This window comes from Neofelis nebulosa, chromosome 5 (assembly GCF_028018385.1).
Source record: "Neofelis nebulosa isolate mNeoNeb1 chromosome 5, mNeoNeb1.pri, whole genome shotgun sequence".
NCBI classification, from domain to species: Eukaryota; Metazoa; Chordata; class Mammalia; order Carnivora; family Felidae; genus Neofelis; species Neofelis nebulosa.
The window spans coordinates 104341696-104359126 of record NC_080786.1 but is presented as its reverse complement, the minus strand read 5'-3'; the positions used below and the strand labels follow the sequence as shown (position 1 = coordinate 104359126).

Genomic DNA, 17431 nt, shown 5'->3' with positions numbered 1-17431 from the left:
TATGTGACCAGATTATTTTTATTTCTGTGACATGAAAAATATCTCTTTATTTACTAACCCTTTATTTTCTCAAATCAACATACAATTTCATTTTTCTTAAGTAAGCTGAATAAATTGACCCCAAACCTGCATTTCCTATTTGATACCTCTGAAATACTTAGAAGAGTTTGTGAAATACTAGGCACAAAGACCAAATGATCTAGAAAAGAATTCTGAAAAAAAAAAAAAATCAGATGTAACTTTAGATCAGCATATTTTACCACAATATTGAGATTGAGCCCATCGAGCCCTGCATCAGACAGCACAGAGCCTTCTTGGGATTCTCTCCCCCTGCCGTCACCCTTTTCCAGCTCACACATGTGCACATGTTCTCCTCTCTCTCTCTCTCTCTTTTAAAATAAATAAATAAATGTAAAAATAAAAAAATTACCAATGCTATCAAACAGAAAAAAATGGAAATAAATAATTTTTTAAAAATCTAAATTCAAAATGATATTCATATAAAGAAAAAAGCCCTCAAAACTTTATGTGACATTTTGGAATGTTGCCTGTAAAATCTGACTTTTTATTAATTTGGCACAGTATATCCTCATGAGATCAAGGCTGGTAATGTATGGCACAAGACTAAGAGTCCAACTTTCACCTACTTAATTCTTCTCCAATCAGGAGATCACTGATTCTCTAAGAACCCAGGATTCTGATTACTACAATATTAGTTTGTAGTGGAACTTAACCTGTACTTAGTTTTGCAAAACTGTATGTGTTAGCTGTTACATTTATATTCTTCCTTTATTCAGTTACTCCTGTTATGTAGAAATCAATGACCATGCTTTAAAAAACACTCTTGTGTGATCAATCCTATTAGGTTCTAAATGAGATGCTGGATGTCAAGAGTTAGTTAGCTTGAAAGTTAAATAAATTAAAGGCTTCTGTATGGAATTAAGATGTACCTGAGAGTTCCTAACTACACAGTTATTTTAACATGTCATTCTAACTAGAATCACAATAATAATAATTTTTAATTTTATGAGTTCTGCTCATAAAAATAAAGAATTAGAAATTACATTTTTACCAAAAACTAAAGAATTAGAAGTTACATTTTTACCAAAAAAAAATTACATTTTTGCAAATTACAACTTTTAGCAGAGGTTGAATCAGGGAAGAAATCTGATTCTTTCTTTGCATATCTCATATCTAAATATGTATTAACACATATGTATTAACACAATATAACACAATTGTAATAACACAATATGTATTAACACATATTTACATATGAGATATGCAAATAAGAGTTTACCCCTAATGTAGTCAAATAATGGCTACATAATAGTGTCTGGGAAAATACATGGTAAACAGGCTGCGGGATTTGCCCACTTACCTTTAAGTTTGTTCCACAGCTGTTCAGTCTAGTAAGACCTTTGCTGCCTTTATCCTATTGTAGGACTGCCCTAGGAGTCTAGGCTACTTCTTACCTTCTCCAGGGTACAGGTTTACAAGCCCAAATCCAGACATTCTAAGAATAAATTCATTTCTAAGGCACTCTGAAAACAGCAGTCTTTGGGGGTAGATTCAGGACCATATTTTCAGAGTAACAAGCTTCCCTAGAACCTTGTTCTGTAATGCTGGTGCTCTTCTCCTGCCTCCAGGGATGGAAACTCGTTAGTTTCTTTACCTAGATGTCTCTCTCTCCAGTCTCTTTTGTAGACATTATTATAGTATTAATGAGAATAGGATTGTCTAGTCACCTGATAGTATTTTCTGACGTTCTTGTAAAAGGAAGCAGAAACTTGATTATGGGCCAGTTCATTCATCTGGCCCAATCTCCAAAACTTAATGCAAATGCTTTGATTATTTTCTTACTATCTTTCTTTTAATCATATATACTGAATAGATAATGTAAGGCAACTTCCAGGATGTCTTCTGTTCTGCCATCCAGCAGAGCTCCAAAACCATTTTCTAACTATAATCAGTTGCTATACAGTCATGAAATTCCAATTTCATTTACTATTTACCTAAACAAAATAAGATTTCTAAGAAAATACATCAAATTAAGAAAATACCCCTCAATCCCAGGGAAACATGACATGTTCCAAATCACTTTAAAGATCTATTCCTCTCTTTCCTTCTTTAATATTATGTTATTTATTCATTCAACAACAATTTACTAAATCTCTGTTAAGACAAAACACTGGAAACCGAATCCTACCCGCTTAAATCGTTCGTATAATTAGTAGTGCCTTTGACCCTGAAATTGCCTTATGAAGATCCATTTGAAAAACTGCGTTCTATCTTCTCTACCTTATTGTCAGTCCTAATCGTGACTTTCAGTTGTGGTAGTACACGTTCCACTTCGAGACTCCATTCCGCAGCATCTGTTGTGGATTCCAAAATATCTTCTTGTTTGGCAGACTCGTTCATATCCTAAGAAAGGAAAGATATCACAAGATTGAGAGTTTATAAAAAGAAATGGTAAAATTTTGAGGCATTTTAGCAGGACTGCACAATTTATATCAAGTATGGTAGTGTTAAAATTACAGTGACAGAAGAAGTTCTTATCTGTCCTCCTATCCATGTTGAAAGAAAACAATGCTCAAACCTGGTAGAATAACAAAATAAGTATTTTCAAAAAGAAGCAAATATAGGATTCAACCATTTTGACAAAAAACAATGCTTTTGAAATATCCGAGTGAACTCAACGGGAATATTGTCAAATCAACAAGCCATTTAGGTATGTTAATTGGTAACAGTAAAGGAGATACAAACATTCACACATTTGATAAGAAAACATTGTCTCAGTTTGAATTTTTTTTTTAAGTTTATTTATTCTGAGAGAAAGAGAGAGAGAGAGAGAGCAAGTAGCAGAAGCAGGGGAGGGGCAGAGAGAGGTAGAGAGAAAAAATCCCAAGCAGGCTCCATGCACTATGAACACAGAGCCAGATGCCGGGCTAGACCCCACGAACCATGAGATTATGACCTGAGCTGAAATCAACAGTCAGAGCGCTTAACTAACTGAGCCACCCTGGCACACTGAATTTTCCATACTGAAATATAAACGCCAAATCTGAAAGACAAAAAAGATAAGATCCCAGAAGCCAAGAGGCCATTACTTAGACATTTTTTATTCATAATTTAAGTGATATTTTGGTTAGGTCAAACTATAATGTAGTTTAAAAATGTAACTTAATATAGATCTACTTGAACTCAAATAGGGTGGGGCCACATTTTTGCATTTGGTTTCTGCTGTTGAGTGATAAAATCAATTCATGTCTGTTTTTGAATTACAAAAGGAAAACTTTTTTTTTTCATTTTCCTAGGCTTTCACATGTCAGCATTAAGTATGTATAGATCTGAAAACATAAAGAATGTACAAATTAATGATTTAAAGATAAAGCCTGGGGTGCCTGGGTGGCTCAGTCTATTTATTAGGTGACCAAATCTTGATTTCATCTTTTTTTTTTTTTTTAATTTTTTTTTGAAACGTTTATTTATTTTTGAGACAGAGAGAGACAGAGCATGAACAGGGGAGGGGCAGAGAGAGAGGGAGACACAGAATGAAACAGGCTCCAGGCTCTGAGCTGTCAGCACAGAGCCCGACGCGGGGCTCGAACTCACGACCGTGAGATCATGACCTGAGCCGAAGTCGGACGCCCAACCGACCAAGCCACCCAGGCGCCCCAACTCTTGATTTTGACTCAGGTCATGATCTCATGGTTCATGGGATGATTGAGCCTCGCTTCTGGCTCCTGAACTGACAGCGAGGAGCCTGCTTGGGATTCTCTCTCTCCTCTCCCTCTGCCCCTTCCCTGCTGTCACGTGCAAAGATAAAGCCTAGCACATTAGTTTTGGGAGCAACTTTTCCTTTAAGCTTCCTTGATAAATTGTAAGAAAATGTAAGGAAAACATAAAAATATTTATTACTATACGAAAAAAAGAGATCCGAAGACATAAACAGCCAAATACAATGTATAAACCTTATATGGATTCTAGTTTGAACAATCTATGAAAAGATGTTTTTGAGACAATCAGGGAAATCTGAATGTGGAAGAGTATTAGAGGATATAAGGAATTATTACAAATTTTATAGGTATTATAATAGCATGATGGTTATGTTTAAAAACAAGGCCCTATAAATAGAGATAAATGCTGAACTATGTATAGGTAAGTGGACATGATGTCTGAAACTTACTTAAGATACTTTTGATACTTACTAAGGGCAAAGGAAAAAAGTGGGGCCTCTGGAGGAATCATGCCTGACAAACTATTAACTGCTGAAGCTGGGTAATGTTACATAAGAGTTCACTATTTTGCACTTCTGTGTATATTTGAAATTTCTCATAATGCAAAACTTAAAAGTAAAAGATTATATAAATAACCTCATGGTGAAATTACATTCTCAATGTGAATTTATGCCACTTAAAGACATTTCTTAAAATGAAAGCTCATTAGACAAGTCTTTCCAATCCACTCTAACACTAAGTATAAGAATAACCTTATATCAGGATTTGTATTTTGGTGGGAGATTGAGGTCTTTAGGGGCTTTAAAGTCCCGACTGAGTCTCTAGAGCACTGTTGGTATAAGAAAGTCTCTCTCCTACCTCCTAGTTCATGTTAGCAAGTCCTGAACAGATTCAGAGTCTTAAAAGGAGCATATATTGCTTTTTGTTCAGAAATTCAGGGGGCTATATAGTTCTAACCACACAATTAGAGGATGGATAACTAGTATATGCTTTTACATTTTACAATATATAGTCTGAATTTATTCAAGTACATTCTACTTTAAAAAAAACAGAAGTATAAAAAAATATTAGCATTAGTTTAAGTAAAATGTGAAAACTAAGTGAAAAATGTTCAAGATTCTGTTTTAAATATTAAAGTACTCACTTTAATATAGAAACATTGTATTACTTTGAGTACTAGCAGAATGCTACCACAGTATTCACAAAGCAGACATGTGAACTTTTCTGAGACATGTGTGACAGAAGAGACACGGAGTCTCCCAGTTGAAACCTAAAGCCATGGGGAAAGTTCTCCATCATGTAACTCCACCCTGGCACCCACAGCATGCATATAGACTTGGAGGAGCCGGGGGCTTGCTCACTCACTGGCCTACCCCAGTACCTGTACCTGGCTCTAGGTGGCCCAATTCTGACTGGCTCCTTTTCTGGGTAGATGGATGGGAATGGGGGTGGGATGCGGTGGGCGGATGTGTACACTGCCAGTGTGCGTGAGCCCTGACGTTTGGGGTGTACGTGTGGTATATACACAGGCTCACTCTTGCCAGGGCTATGGGGCCCCGCATCCCATTCCCACTGAACCAGGGTGGGCCAAAGGGGCATGACCTCTCAGCAGCAGTGTTGTAGGATTCGTAATAGAAGGTAGATGTTCTGATCACTGATTTAAAAATAAGATTGCTTTATGGAACCACCATTTGGGTGATCTTAAGCTGGGTAGTCCTGATTAAACCCCAGAGCCAGTGCTCCTCAACCCCATCCCTCATTTCCCCTCGGTCTTCCCTTCCCTATAGGAGGGTGAAGTCGGTGGAGTCCAGAATCACCAAACAAGGCTGGAGAAGGTACCCATCCACAGCCCCACTTTCTTCAAGCCTGAACTCAGAGGATTGTTCAAGTTGTCCATAATATACTCAAAGATTTTCCTCAAGGAAGGGCACATGTTTCTCATTTTCCCCAAGGCAAATGGGTCAGCAATGGCCCTGTCTGACTCAGACTAGAATCTAAGAGTTAGTAAGATACAGGGGTACACTTACAAACATTGCATTAAGGCATCCCAGTGCATAAACTACTACTTGCTTTATATTGGGTCCTTTAGTAAGTTGCATTTATTCTTCCTAAGTTATTATTTGGTTCCCTTAAGGAATGATTTGCAAACTCCTACTTCCAAAATCCTAAAATGGTTTAATATAGCAGCTCAAATGTCTTCACTGCCTCCTAGGCCACAGTTAATATATTGGGGGGAAATGGCCTAGTTACTAAATGAAGACAGGGCAAAAAGAGAACATTAGGCTTGGTAGAGCGGCATTAACTTATTCAAACTATACAGTCTCCTTCTATTTCCATATTTGCACATCTATTTCATAACCTCGTTCCTCAGTCACATTTTCCTAATGCCTAATAAGTGGATACATTAACTGAGCAAGGCCTACATATGAAGTAGAAATCATTTTAAAACTATTCCATGCCTTGGTTAATAACTTGAGAAAACCTTTCCTTTCCAATTGTACCTCCATTTAACAAATGGTATTTTATGTGGACATATTAGTAAAAAGAGAAATAAACTGCTGTTTTCATTTAATCAAAAATTTATATCATCATGACAAAGTCCCAGTCCCTGTCTGAAACAACACTAAGATAAAACATACCTCTTGGGAAATTGCATTTTCTAGTTAATGCTGAAGAAACAATTAAAAGCTCAATGAGACACAGGCTACCCAGAAGTCTCATTTATAATTAATTAATTTACCAATAAGCCATTTGTAAAGCTCCTACAACATGCAAGGTAAGAATCCAGGTACTGTGTTTGGCGTAGAAAGATAAAAGGATTTAATCCCTGCCTGCAAAGAGTTTATAGCCTGCTAGGGAGAATCTCAGGCTAGTTTATGGAGGTAATAAATGGTTCCGAGGGAAAGAAAACTTATGAAAAGTGATCCTAAGACTGTCAATGGAAGAACTGAAGATAACAGTCTAAACCATCCTATAACATAAACTTGGGCTCCAACAGTGGGCATATCACCAAAGTCAGTTCAAGGATCAAACATGCAATGTTAAAAGCCTGCTCAGAATTCTGTTCCAAGAAGTAATCTCTCCTTCAGGTAATATAATGGGATGGTTAAGCATCTGAAAAACACTGTATTCTGTATATCTGTTTATATATGTAAACACATAAAATTGGATGTGTGTGTGTGTGTGTGTGTGTGTGTGTGTGTATATATATACACATAATTTTATATGTATGAATGTATATATATACATAGTTATATATACATATGTATATATAATTGGCTGTGGTTAGTCTTAATGGTTACAGGGGTAGGTAGAATAAGGGAAAGCCTCACATATCAGTGAAGGAGGCTAAATAAATAAAGCCCTTTGCAGCCTGAGCTGCTGGATAACCTATGTAGTGCTGCAAAGCTGTTCTGTCACACTAGGTTCAGTGGAATACAAAACTTGATATACCTTCAAAATATCTTCACCTCTTAATTAACCCTGGGGACTCCAGGTAGACCATGACTACCAACATCGGAAGTAATGAACCTGATACTAACAGAGGGGGACTGGCCCATTAACAAGTCGTAATAGAGAAAATGTTACAGGTGATGCAGTAGAAGCACTGATTGCATTTTTGGTATAATCTGATGAATTACCATCTTGAGCAAGGAACTTAAAAAAAAATCTCTTTGGGGTAAAACTATTTCTAATATGTAGTGTATGCTCATTATTGGAAAGCCCTATAAAAGAAAGGGGGCTAAACATTACTGGAAAAAGCAATGTTGACGAGGGCTTCCTGACACCAGCAATATATATTCTTTTCATCTCTGCTATAGTAACAAAATTCTGGTACTATAGGATCTTTTTGATCGCAAGGGTTCAAATTAGGTTGGGCAGTTAGCTCTAGTTAAGACATTCCACTGGGAATGAAGAAGGAAGAAAGCTATGAGTAGGGTAAAGTAGAGTTTCTAAAACTTGACTAATCATGGATACCCTACAATACTTCCTCTAATCATTGACTAAAGAACACCTTGTCTGCTAAAGGGAACATATATGGTTCGTCGGAAGACCCAAGAGTGAAGCTCAAGACTCAGGCATCCATGAGAATTTGTTTCCTTGGGAATGGAGACCCTGCATCAGAAGTTGTAGAGAGATCATAAGTTCAGATGACAGCTTGGCCAAGAGAACGTAGATCGTGAAGGCCTGGGCAGAAACTGGATCCACAGACTTCCAGGTGAAAATGGGAGATAAAAGGAGGGTCAGAAGATCCTAACACTGATCTAATGAAGCAAGACAGCAAATGGAGGCACTTGAATCTTCAATTACCAAGCCCGAACCCCTACCTCTTATAAGAATGAGGCACCACCATCAGACTGGATACTGGAGACTGATAAATGCTGACATTTACTGACTGTAATTTAATATTTTCATGATGTCCTTTATTGTTTTAATTCTGTAATACAATCGTTCTCTAGGGGTCTGAGGAAACTGGATATGACTGATCCTACATCAAATGACCCCAGAAGGCTATAATTTTTGCATTCTTATGTCTGCTTTTAAAGTTCTCCTGCAGCCTCTCTTGTTATCAAGATGCCAGTGATCACCTCTGGCTGTCTGCCTGATTGCCTGTAGCAACTCCTCCTCCTCCTCAACTTCTGGAGGCTTAGAAACCTAGCATCCAAACATGTTGGAGTCTAGGCAAAATAAGAATACAAGGGAAATACGTGAGAACTGGTGAGGGCGGTGGTAGTGGTGGTGAGGTTGGGACTCTTCATACATTTTTTTTTTTTAAATGGAGGTGGTTATACTTATTTTGGTTCCTCAGAGGGCTTTTTTCCAACCTTCCTAATCTGATACTTTGGTTCAGATAGGAAATAGGATAGGTGGCCAACAAGCTAAGTGCTAAATATAATATTTATTATACATTACTATATATTAAGCAAAGTTTCTCCTAAGGGTATTTAGTGTCCCTCTTTCTTTAAGTTTTTTAAAATGTTTATTTACTCTTTGAGAGTGAGAGAGACAGAGCATGAGCAGGCAAGGAGCAGAGAGACAGGGAGACACAGAATCCGAAGCAGGCTCCAGGCTCTGAGCTGTCAGCACAGAGCCCAACACAGGGCTCGAACTCAGGAACTGTGAGATCATGACCTGAGCCAAAGTGAGATGCTTAACCAACTGAGCCACCCAGGTGCCCCTAGTGTCCCTCTGTCTTTATCATTGATCAATACAAAGCTAGAGGGATAAATAAGGTATTTGAATCAAGAAGTGTTCCCTTGAAATCCAGTGATTTTAACAAATCATATTTAAAGCACAAAGCTAAAACCTTTCATGTCCCTACAAGTCAATTCTTCTTCATGATTAAAGAAGCATAAATCATGAGTCTGATTCACTATTTTCTTTTCAAATTAGGTTTTAAATGATTTAGCACTATATTACTATGAAGAAAAATGTTTAATACCATACAAAAAGTATTTTCAGATTTGTTCTGAATAACTAAATTAAACCTTGGCTGTAATCCATCAAAAGAAATAGAGAGATGGTAGCCTCTGTCTTTAAATATACGAAGTTCATAAAAGTTTTCAATTCAATTTTGAGACTATCAAAAGAAATTTTATTCTGTTATCATGTGAACTAAAATTTGAATAAATTATGCTCACAAATCAAAAAAAGTTTAAAAAGCTCCCTAAATTAAAAAAAATCAATTTAACTTACTAATAAGAAATCTGAAATTATTTTTGAATGAGAATGCAACTTCCAGTATTATTTCTGTTTAATATCTCAAACACCTGTCTTTGCTACTACTTTAATTTAATGTCCATTAAGTGCTAAGGTAAAATCAGTCCTGATTTTTTATTTTCTCAAGATAAAACTGAAAGAAAGTACCCTAACAAGCATGTATGGAAAAACTACCATAGACATTATAGTTGGTGTTACAGAGTATGCCAAAGTAAGTTTAATTCTTTATGTAATGAATTTCTATAAGGCTTCTTTTCTCTGAGATGGCAACCTAATACATTTGAAGAGCTCAATTCATGCATCTACTGAGAGGGACATGAAAGTCTAATTAACTGTCAAGATTAAAGAGTCTCAAGACTCAAGGAAAAGAAAACTAAAATGTCTTGAAAATTGCCACAGTATGGTGTAAATGTCAAGAGGATGGGTCTGGAATCCCATCTCTGCTCAAATCCTACCTCCACTGCTTCTTAGCTATTGGTCAAGTTATAAAACCTCTATAAATCTCAGGGTTCTCATCGGTAAGATGAGAATAATAGTACCCTTCTCATTGGAAGGGTTGTTGTGATGATTAAATTATACATTTTAAAAGGTCTGCACAGTGCCTGGCACATAGTAAGCCTCAATATATTTTAGCAGTTACTATTACTATTATTAATGCCAAGCATGGTTCTCCATGCTTTCACCTATGTTAAATGCCCAATAATAGCACCATGAATCAAGGGAGTCTTATTCCCACTTTTGCAAATATGAAAGGTAAGGTATAGAGCAGTTAGCTAATTTTCCCAACGTCACATCATTAGTAGAGTGGCAGGGCCCAGGGAATGTTACTATAGAACACAAACTCTTAGATACCTTACCAAATGCCTATCAATCCTTGTGTCATACAGGTTACAACTATGTTTCCCCAGTTTATCACTTGTCTTTTAACTTTATGGTGCTCCCCACCCCACTCTTTCAGATATAGCCTTTAATTTTTATGCATTCAGATTTATTAGTGCTTTTCTTTTATGGTTTTTAGTATTCTTGCCAGGCTTTATTATGTCAATTTCAACCCGTGAGTATAACACTTGTCAGTCATGTTCTTGTTTTCATACCTTATCATTTTCTAATGTGTTGATCCATGTGGGGTTTATTCGGGTGTATGATATGGGGAAAGAGCCCAACTTTTTTCACCAGATGCACAGCTTATTATTCTATCACCAGTTAATTAAACAGTCCAGTTTTCCCCCCACGTATTTGCAATGTTTCCTATATTATTAATATCACCATATTATTTGGATTATTTTATGAACACTATACTACTTCATCAATCTATTTCTGGGTCTGTATAATTTTTTTTAGACCCACAAATAAATTACACAAATAGTACAAAGAATTCCCATATACCCTTCATCCAGATTCACCAAATACTAGCATCTTACATAACCTCAGGGCAATTATGCATAAAGTGATACAGTATTTATATCTGGGTGATGAGATTTGGGGATGTTTTCAAATTTTTCTTTGCACTTTTTTGTGGCTTCATTCAAAAAAAAAATAACAACAGGTATATATTTCACTTCTAAAAAGAAGTGTTTTCAATAAAAGCAGGTAAAAATAAGAAGTTTGATTAACTTCCAGAAACTAGCTGGTATAGGTGTAAATGCTTTAGGAATTCCAATGAAAGGGAGAAGTGTGTTTTAATGGAGACGATGAGATCTAAGTTTAACCTTATAAGGATGTATGGAATGCAAATAGGCAGAAAAGAGACAAGCCAAGTGTTTATAGTCAGGAAAAGCATCATAAGCCAAGATACTGAAATAGAAATGCACATGGCTTGTGAACACCACATCAAGAGCGACTGGGGGCTTAGAAAGGCGAATACTGGGGAGCCAAAAAAAGAGTTAAATACTTTGTGAAAGACCTTAGAAGCTAGGGTGAGGAATATGAATTTTGTCTTCTAAGCCAGAAGGGAGGCCAAGAAGAGTTACAAGCAAGGTAAAACAACTTTATTTAGCCAACAAATCTTTTTTTTATGATTTTTAATAAATGTTTCTTTATTTTGAGAGAGAATGCATGTGTGCACAAGTGCTAGTGGGGGAAAGGCAGAAAGAGAGAAAGAAAGAAAGAGAGAGAGAGAGAGAGAGAGAGAGAGAGAAAGAGAGAGAATCCCAAGCAGGCTCTGCTGTCAGTGCACAGTCCAACATGGGGCTCAATCTCACAAACTTTGAGATCATGACCTGAGGAGAAATCAAGAGTCAGATGCTTAACTGACTGAGCCATCCAGGAGCCCTGTATCCAACAAATCTTTATTTGGCACCTACTATATGCCAGGTACTATTCTATTTCAGGGACAGTAATAAAATAAAAATCCTCATGAAAGAACCTTCTAGAATGTTCTAAATATGTTTTATGAATAGTTATGCGTTGTAGATTTGTGGGCCACAGAATTGAACGGGACTGGGGCAATTGGGAAAGTGTCACTAAAAAGACAGAATTTGAGCTGAACTCTGAAGGTTTAAGAGTCAAGAAGAGAAAGGACGAGAAGGGACGAGAAAAAGGACCCCTATCTAGGGGTCAAAGATGAGCGCAGATATGCTCATGAGGTGTTTGAAAACTTATGAGAGGATCCATTTATCTGGAAAAAAGTTACTTCTGCAGAACAAAATAAGGTTGGCTATATGGACAGTTGTCAAACTGCTAAGAGTCTGGAAATCCAGACCAAAAAATTATTGTTTTATAATCTATATACATTGACCTATAGGCACTGAAAAGCCATCAAAAGTTACTGAATTCAAAATGACCTGATAAAAGTCATTTTGGTAAGCAAGATAGAAGAGTAGGGTGAAACATATTTTACAAAAGGGTGAGGGTAGGATTGAAGGGTAAGGATCAAAGACAATTCAGGCCATTATTGTTACATAATCCAGACAGGAGATGAAGAGGACTTGTCCTTGAAAGACAGCTGAAGGGATGCATGTGAGGGAGATTTCAAAGTCAGCATCTGCAGGTCTTAGTGTCCAACTAGATGTCCTGGATTAAAATGAACCATTAGACAAACATCAAAGCACCAACACTGCTAGAGACGGATGGGTGGGGTTTGGTGGATTTAAAGAATATAGTTTATAGAGGACGGAAAAAAGCACACATTCTTGGTACCCATCTAATATACTGAATTACATAATAAATATCTGCTATTGGCATTGATTCAAGAAATATAATCTATCCATTTATAAAATGACAGCTCTCAAATGAACCTGGAAAATATCCTATTAACTTTTCATCAAATTCCCAAGTCATTTCTGTAGGGGAGACCTTACGTGATAGCAGATTTTGTCTCGTGGGCCTTCAATAAGCATCCATGTGACAGATTATGAAAATAAAGACATGACATCACCAAGGCTTCCCAAATTACATAAAAATGCAAACTTCTTGATAACTTATATCCTATGTAAGCTTCTTACTCAAAAATACTCATGGTAATCTAGAAACTTATTTGTATTGAGAGATGGGGGCTTTTTCTACTCTCCTACAGCACATGAGGATGTTGGTAACATTCCAATCTCTTAGTTCCAACCTCTAGGAAAGGTGAGAAATTATATAAAAGAAGAAATGCATCAAGCTAGTTAGGTTATATTAATTTCAAAACAACCCTGGGAAGAATTGTGTCACCACTGCACAGATAAGAAAGCGGAGTCACAGGTTAATTTACTAAGTGTCTAGTGACATGCAGTCAGAATTTTTTTTTTTTTGGGAGCGAGTGAACAAGCAGGGGAGGGGTGGAGGGAGAGAGAGTGGGAGAGAGGGAGAGGGAGAGGGAGAGAGAGGGAGAGGGAGAGAGGGGGGGAGGGAGAGAGAGAGAGAGAGAGAGAGAGAGAGAGAGAGAGAGAGAGAGAGAGAATGAGAATGAATGAGAATCTTAGGTAGGCTCCATGCCCAGGGCAGAGCCCAAGGTGGGGCTTGATCTCACGACCCTAAGATCATGACCAGAGCTGAAATCAAGAGTCAGGTGCTCAACTGACATGCAGTCAGAAATTTAGCCAAGGCTTACTCTTCACCATGGAGCCAGTGTTGAAGGTATGGACTCAGATCTGGAAAGGACCTTGAAAAGTCCTTGCTTCCTACTCCTTTTTAGACTCACAATAAAATCAGGATGGAAGGAAGAATCTTTCCTATTCCAAGGGTGGATTCAAAAGCTACAGTAAAAGATCAAGCAAAACTCTCTTTTACACCCAGCAAGAACTGCCATTTGAGCTCCTTCTGAGCAGTGTGGAGTACAGCTTCTTTTCTCTAACCTACATTTTCTATTCACCTCCAGATATAAAACTGATGGGGTGGTACAGGTTAGTTACCAGAGAAATAAAAGCATTTACTCAGTCATAAGGCGTTCCATCACGCTCAGACATGTGGTGCTTTAATTGTTTCTCCTGTGAAACACCAACCACAGACTTCTCACAGTCACAACACAGGAGGACAAACACTCAAATGTTTTAGGAAAGGAGAAGAAAAACCATTTTATTCAAGCAGGAATCAGAACCAGTGGAAACCCAGGGGGCAAGTTATATTTCAGAACAGTGCTTTTTTCCTATGTTACTCAGAAAGGACATTGTGTCAAGAAGTCAAATGTAAATCCAATGTAAAATGAAGAAAATTTAAAGTATTTAAGATATTAACCAAAGTAGATCCATCTTCTTCCCTTTTTTGATTACAATATTGTGGGCTTGCCACAATGACACTCAAAAACTGAGATGACATTTTTATTCTAAGCCCAGATTTTTGCTTCCTTACAGCTTTTGCTTTTTAAGCTAAAAATTCTCTCATTCTTGGTATAATGAATTTTTTGCTAAGTAATTAAAAACCAATTGTGTTTAAACCTTTTGAGATAGTTGGTTTTATGCTGTCTAACTCAGAATTTGGTTTCTAAAACCTCAAATTTAGCATCTCAAGGAAGAATGGTATCTATGGCATGTTTGAAAAAATGTTTTGAAATGAAGTGATGGACATTTAAAAATAGAACTCGAGCACACAGCTTCCCTCCCATCTTTTTTCCACTGGGGGAGGAGAATGACACATCTGTGTTATGCTGCCACAACACTGCTGCTATGACTCCACTGAGCTTCAGAATGGAGGGGAGCAACAAAGACCACTTGTAATTACAGTGTAGCTGCCACAACCGTGCAGGCAGTTTCCAGTTAACATACTCGAGACAGAGCTAGAAATGGCCTAAACACCTGCCTAACACCTTGCCGCCAGGGCCTTCCTTTCCTGCTCCCGCCCCTCACATCTCTGAAATTCTACTGTCCCCCTACCCATCAGGGGCTCTGCCCAACTGTGAGATCTTTAATACGACACCAGTGTCTTCCCCATGACCACCCCCAAGGAGTTTTTGGCTAAATTTTGGGTTTCAAGACAATTCAGGAAATCAGAGGGGCAGAGAGAATGTAGAACTTTGTGGGCTAGCCTTGAAGACTAATATTTATATCTTTTTTTCTTCTAAGAAAAGCTATATCAGAATTCAAATAACCTATAAATAAAACCTTGGAAGATATAGCAATCCCTTGCTAATTGTAAAAGTTATTTTCTTGCAAAGTATTATATTTGACAAAGCCATAAGGGGTGTAAGAGAATTGGGGGGGGGGCACAGAATAAAGTAACTTTAAAACATACTTTTTAAACCTGAGAGTAAAGAAATGTTCTGAAAAACAAGTGCTTCCAAAACAAACCAGCTTCATCACTGTAAGCATACACCAATGATCAGAGGAACCATTTTCTTAGAACAACATTTTCAGGGTTCGTGAAACACTACTGCTATGTCATGATCCAAGTAGACACTTCAAAATTTAGTCAGTGGGTACATAGTATCTCTTTACAAATTCTTCTAATTAGCAGCTGCAGGATTTAAATATGTTGTGGTAGTCAGGAAGATGGACCACCAGGTCCCCTCTCAAGGAAGGACGTGGCCAGCAGACAGCTTGCTGCTGTCAGCCCCCTCAGGCTGTCTTACCTGCAGAGAGCCACCTCGACCTGGCTGCATGTCCTTCCCAGGGCAGCCTGCCTCCAGTGACGGGGCCAAGCAGGCAGCATTTGGTCCAGAGCTCTTCAGCAAGTTGCCCCAGGTTTTGTCAGGCCTGAATCACAGCTAGGCTTCTCTCCCAGCCCAAGTCTTCTCCCTTCCTTTCATAATCAACATCTTGCACCACAAACCCTGTCTCAGTGTCCACTTTCAGAGAACATCATCTGCAACACGTCTTTTCCATTTACATTCTCTCTCGCTCCATTTACCACAAATCTCAAGAAGATGCTGTACAGGCTCATCTTCTTGCATTATCACGATCCTTAAGAGCAAGCACACTTTTTAGTATCTAGGTATCACTTTATTTAGTGAAAGAAGGGAATATAAGTGGATTTCTCCCTGCATTATCATACCTGGTACATAGAAGAGGAAGTAATTATAGTTGAGCAGTTCTTTTCTCTATGAAAATTAAGCTATACCTTGCCTATAAAATTGTAAATGTAAAATAGCATTCATTTCTGCACGTATTCCTTCAATATTATTCAGTACTGAGCAGTCTCTACACACCCGGCACAGGTGAAAAAGTAGTAAAGAAAGCTCCCACTCAGAGAAGAGAGCACTCTAGTGACCGAGATAGACAATAGATAGAAATTAATATGTTGCCAGGGTCTGTAAAGAAAAATAAAGCAAGGTGAGAGAACAGAGAATGATTGGAGAAGCATCTATGTTTTCAAAATCACAGGTAGAGAGGACTGTTATAATCCATAAATGGCTAGAGTGGCACAGTCACATCTACATTTAGTACATCAATTTCCTAGAGAGTACATGTCATTTTTATTCTAGCAAAAAACTCACTGCATGCAACTTTGCTAAAATAATATTTCCTCTGCATTGTGAGTCCACCTGCTGCATGAAACATAAAATCTTAAATCTATGTTACTAACCTATATAGCAGTTCTGTCTTGGGGAAAGAGCAGCCTAAGCCATCATAAGGTAGAGTCAGATACAGCTGTCTCAGGCAGATGGCTTTAGTGGGCAACATCATAAGCATGCCAGATTTTTTAAAATATGAAAGGGTTTTCTGCCTCATTAGAACTTTGTGGCTGACCATCCACAAACACCTGGTGTTCAGACTTCTTCCTCTTGTGAAAATACAACCACACATAGCCTCAGCTTGAAGGGGTTTATGTTATATAATATTTGTCCAAAGAATCTAATACCCAGATAACTTACAAAGGCATAGGTAGGGGAAAACTTAAATAGTTTAAAGTAAAAACTGAAATCAGGACAAACAGGAACTTAGAGTAGTGATAGAGGCAAATGAAATTACTTAAACCCCTTCTAATTCTCAAACTACTTTATCCAGAGGGAATCCCAGGTGGCCTTTAGAGGTTCTATTTATACTATCAATGGAAGAATGAATAACACAAATGACAGTTTCGTTCTGAGAATAATTGTATATCCATCACTTTTTTTTCCCCTCATACTTTAGGAGAACTTCATTATCATCTTCAACACTTAGGAACATCAAGCACCACAGTGTCCTTGTTTAAGGTAGGAATCAAACAAACCATACCTACCTGCTGAACTCTTGTATGGTGTAAAGGGAAAAAAGTAATAGACTTGGGAGTTTAGAACAAACAATTCAAATTCAGCTACTGCAATCTTATTAGTTTTTTAAAAGAGTAAACTGTCCAAAGATGATAAATTTCAGTTTTTGTATCTGTACAATGAAGATAACAACATCTACCCAAACCCTTCACAAGGTCAATAAAGGATGTATTTTAAAGTGCAGTTGACCCTTGAACAACGCTGGAGTTAGGGGGGTGCTGACCCCTACATAATCAAAGATCTGGGACTAACTTTTGACTCCCCAAACCCTAACTTCTGATAGCCTACTACTGACTGGAAGCCTTAGTGATAACATAGTCAATTAATGCACATTTTGTATGTTATATGCATTACATACTATATTCTT

At 37.5% G+C, this 17431-nt stretch overlaps 1 protein-coding gene across 1 annotated transcript in view; it reads right to left on the bottom strand.

Annotated features, from left to right (window-relative positions):
• The window catches only part of IFT57 (intraflagellar transport 57), a 53934-nt gene that overhangs the window by 24111 nt on the left and 12392 nt on the right, over positions 1-17431 (bottom strand). Inside the window, exon 6 of the mRNA XM_058731503.1 lies at positions 2302-2424. Coding sequence (XP_058587486.1) covers positions 2302-2424 — 123 coding nt within the window. The remainder of the gene's footprint in view (positions 1-2301; positions 2425-17431) is intronic.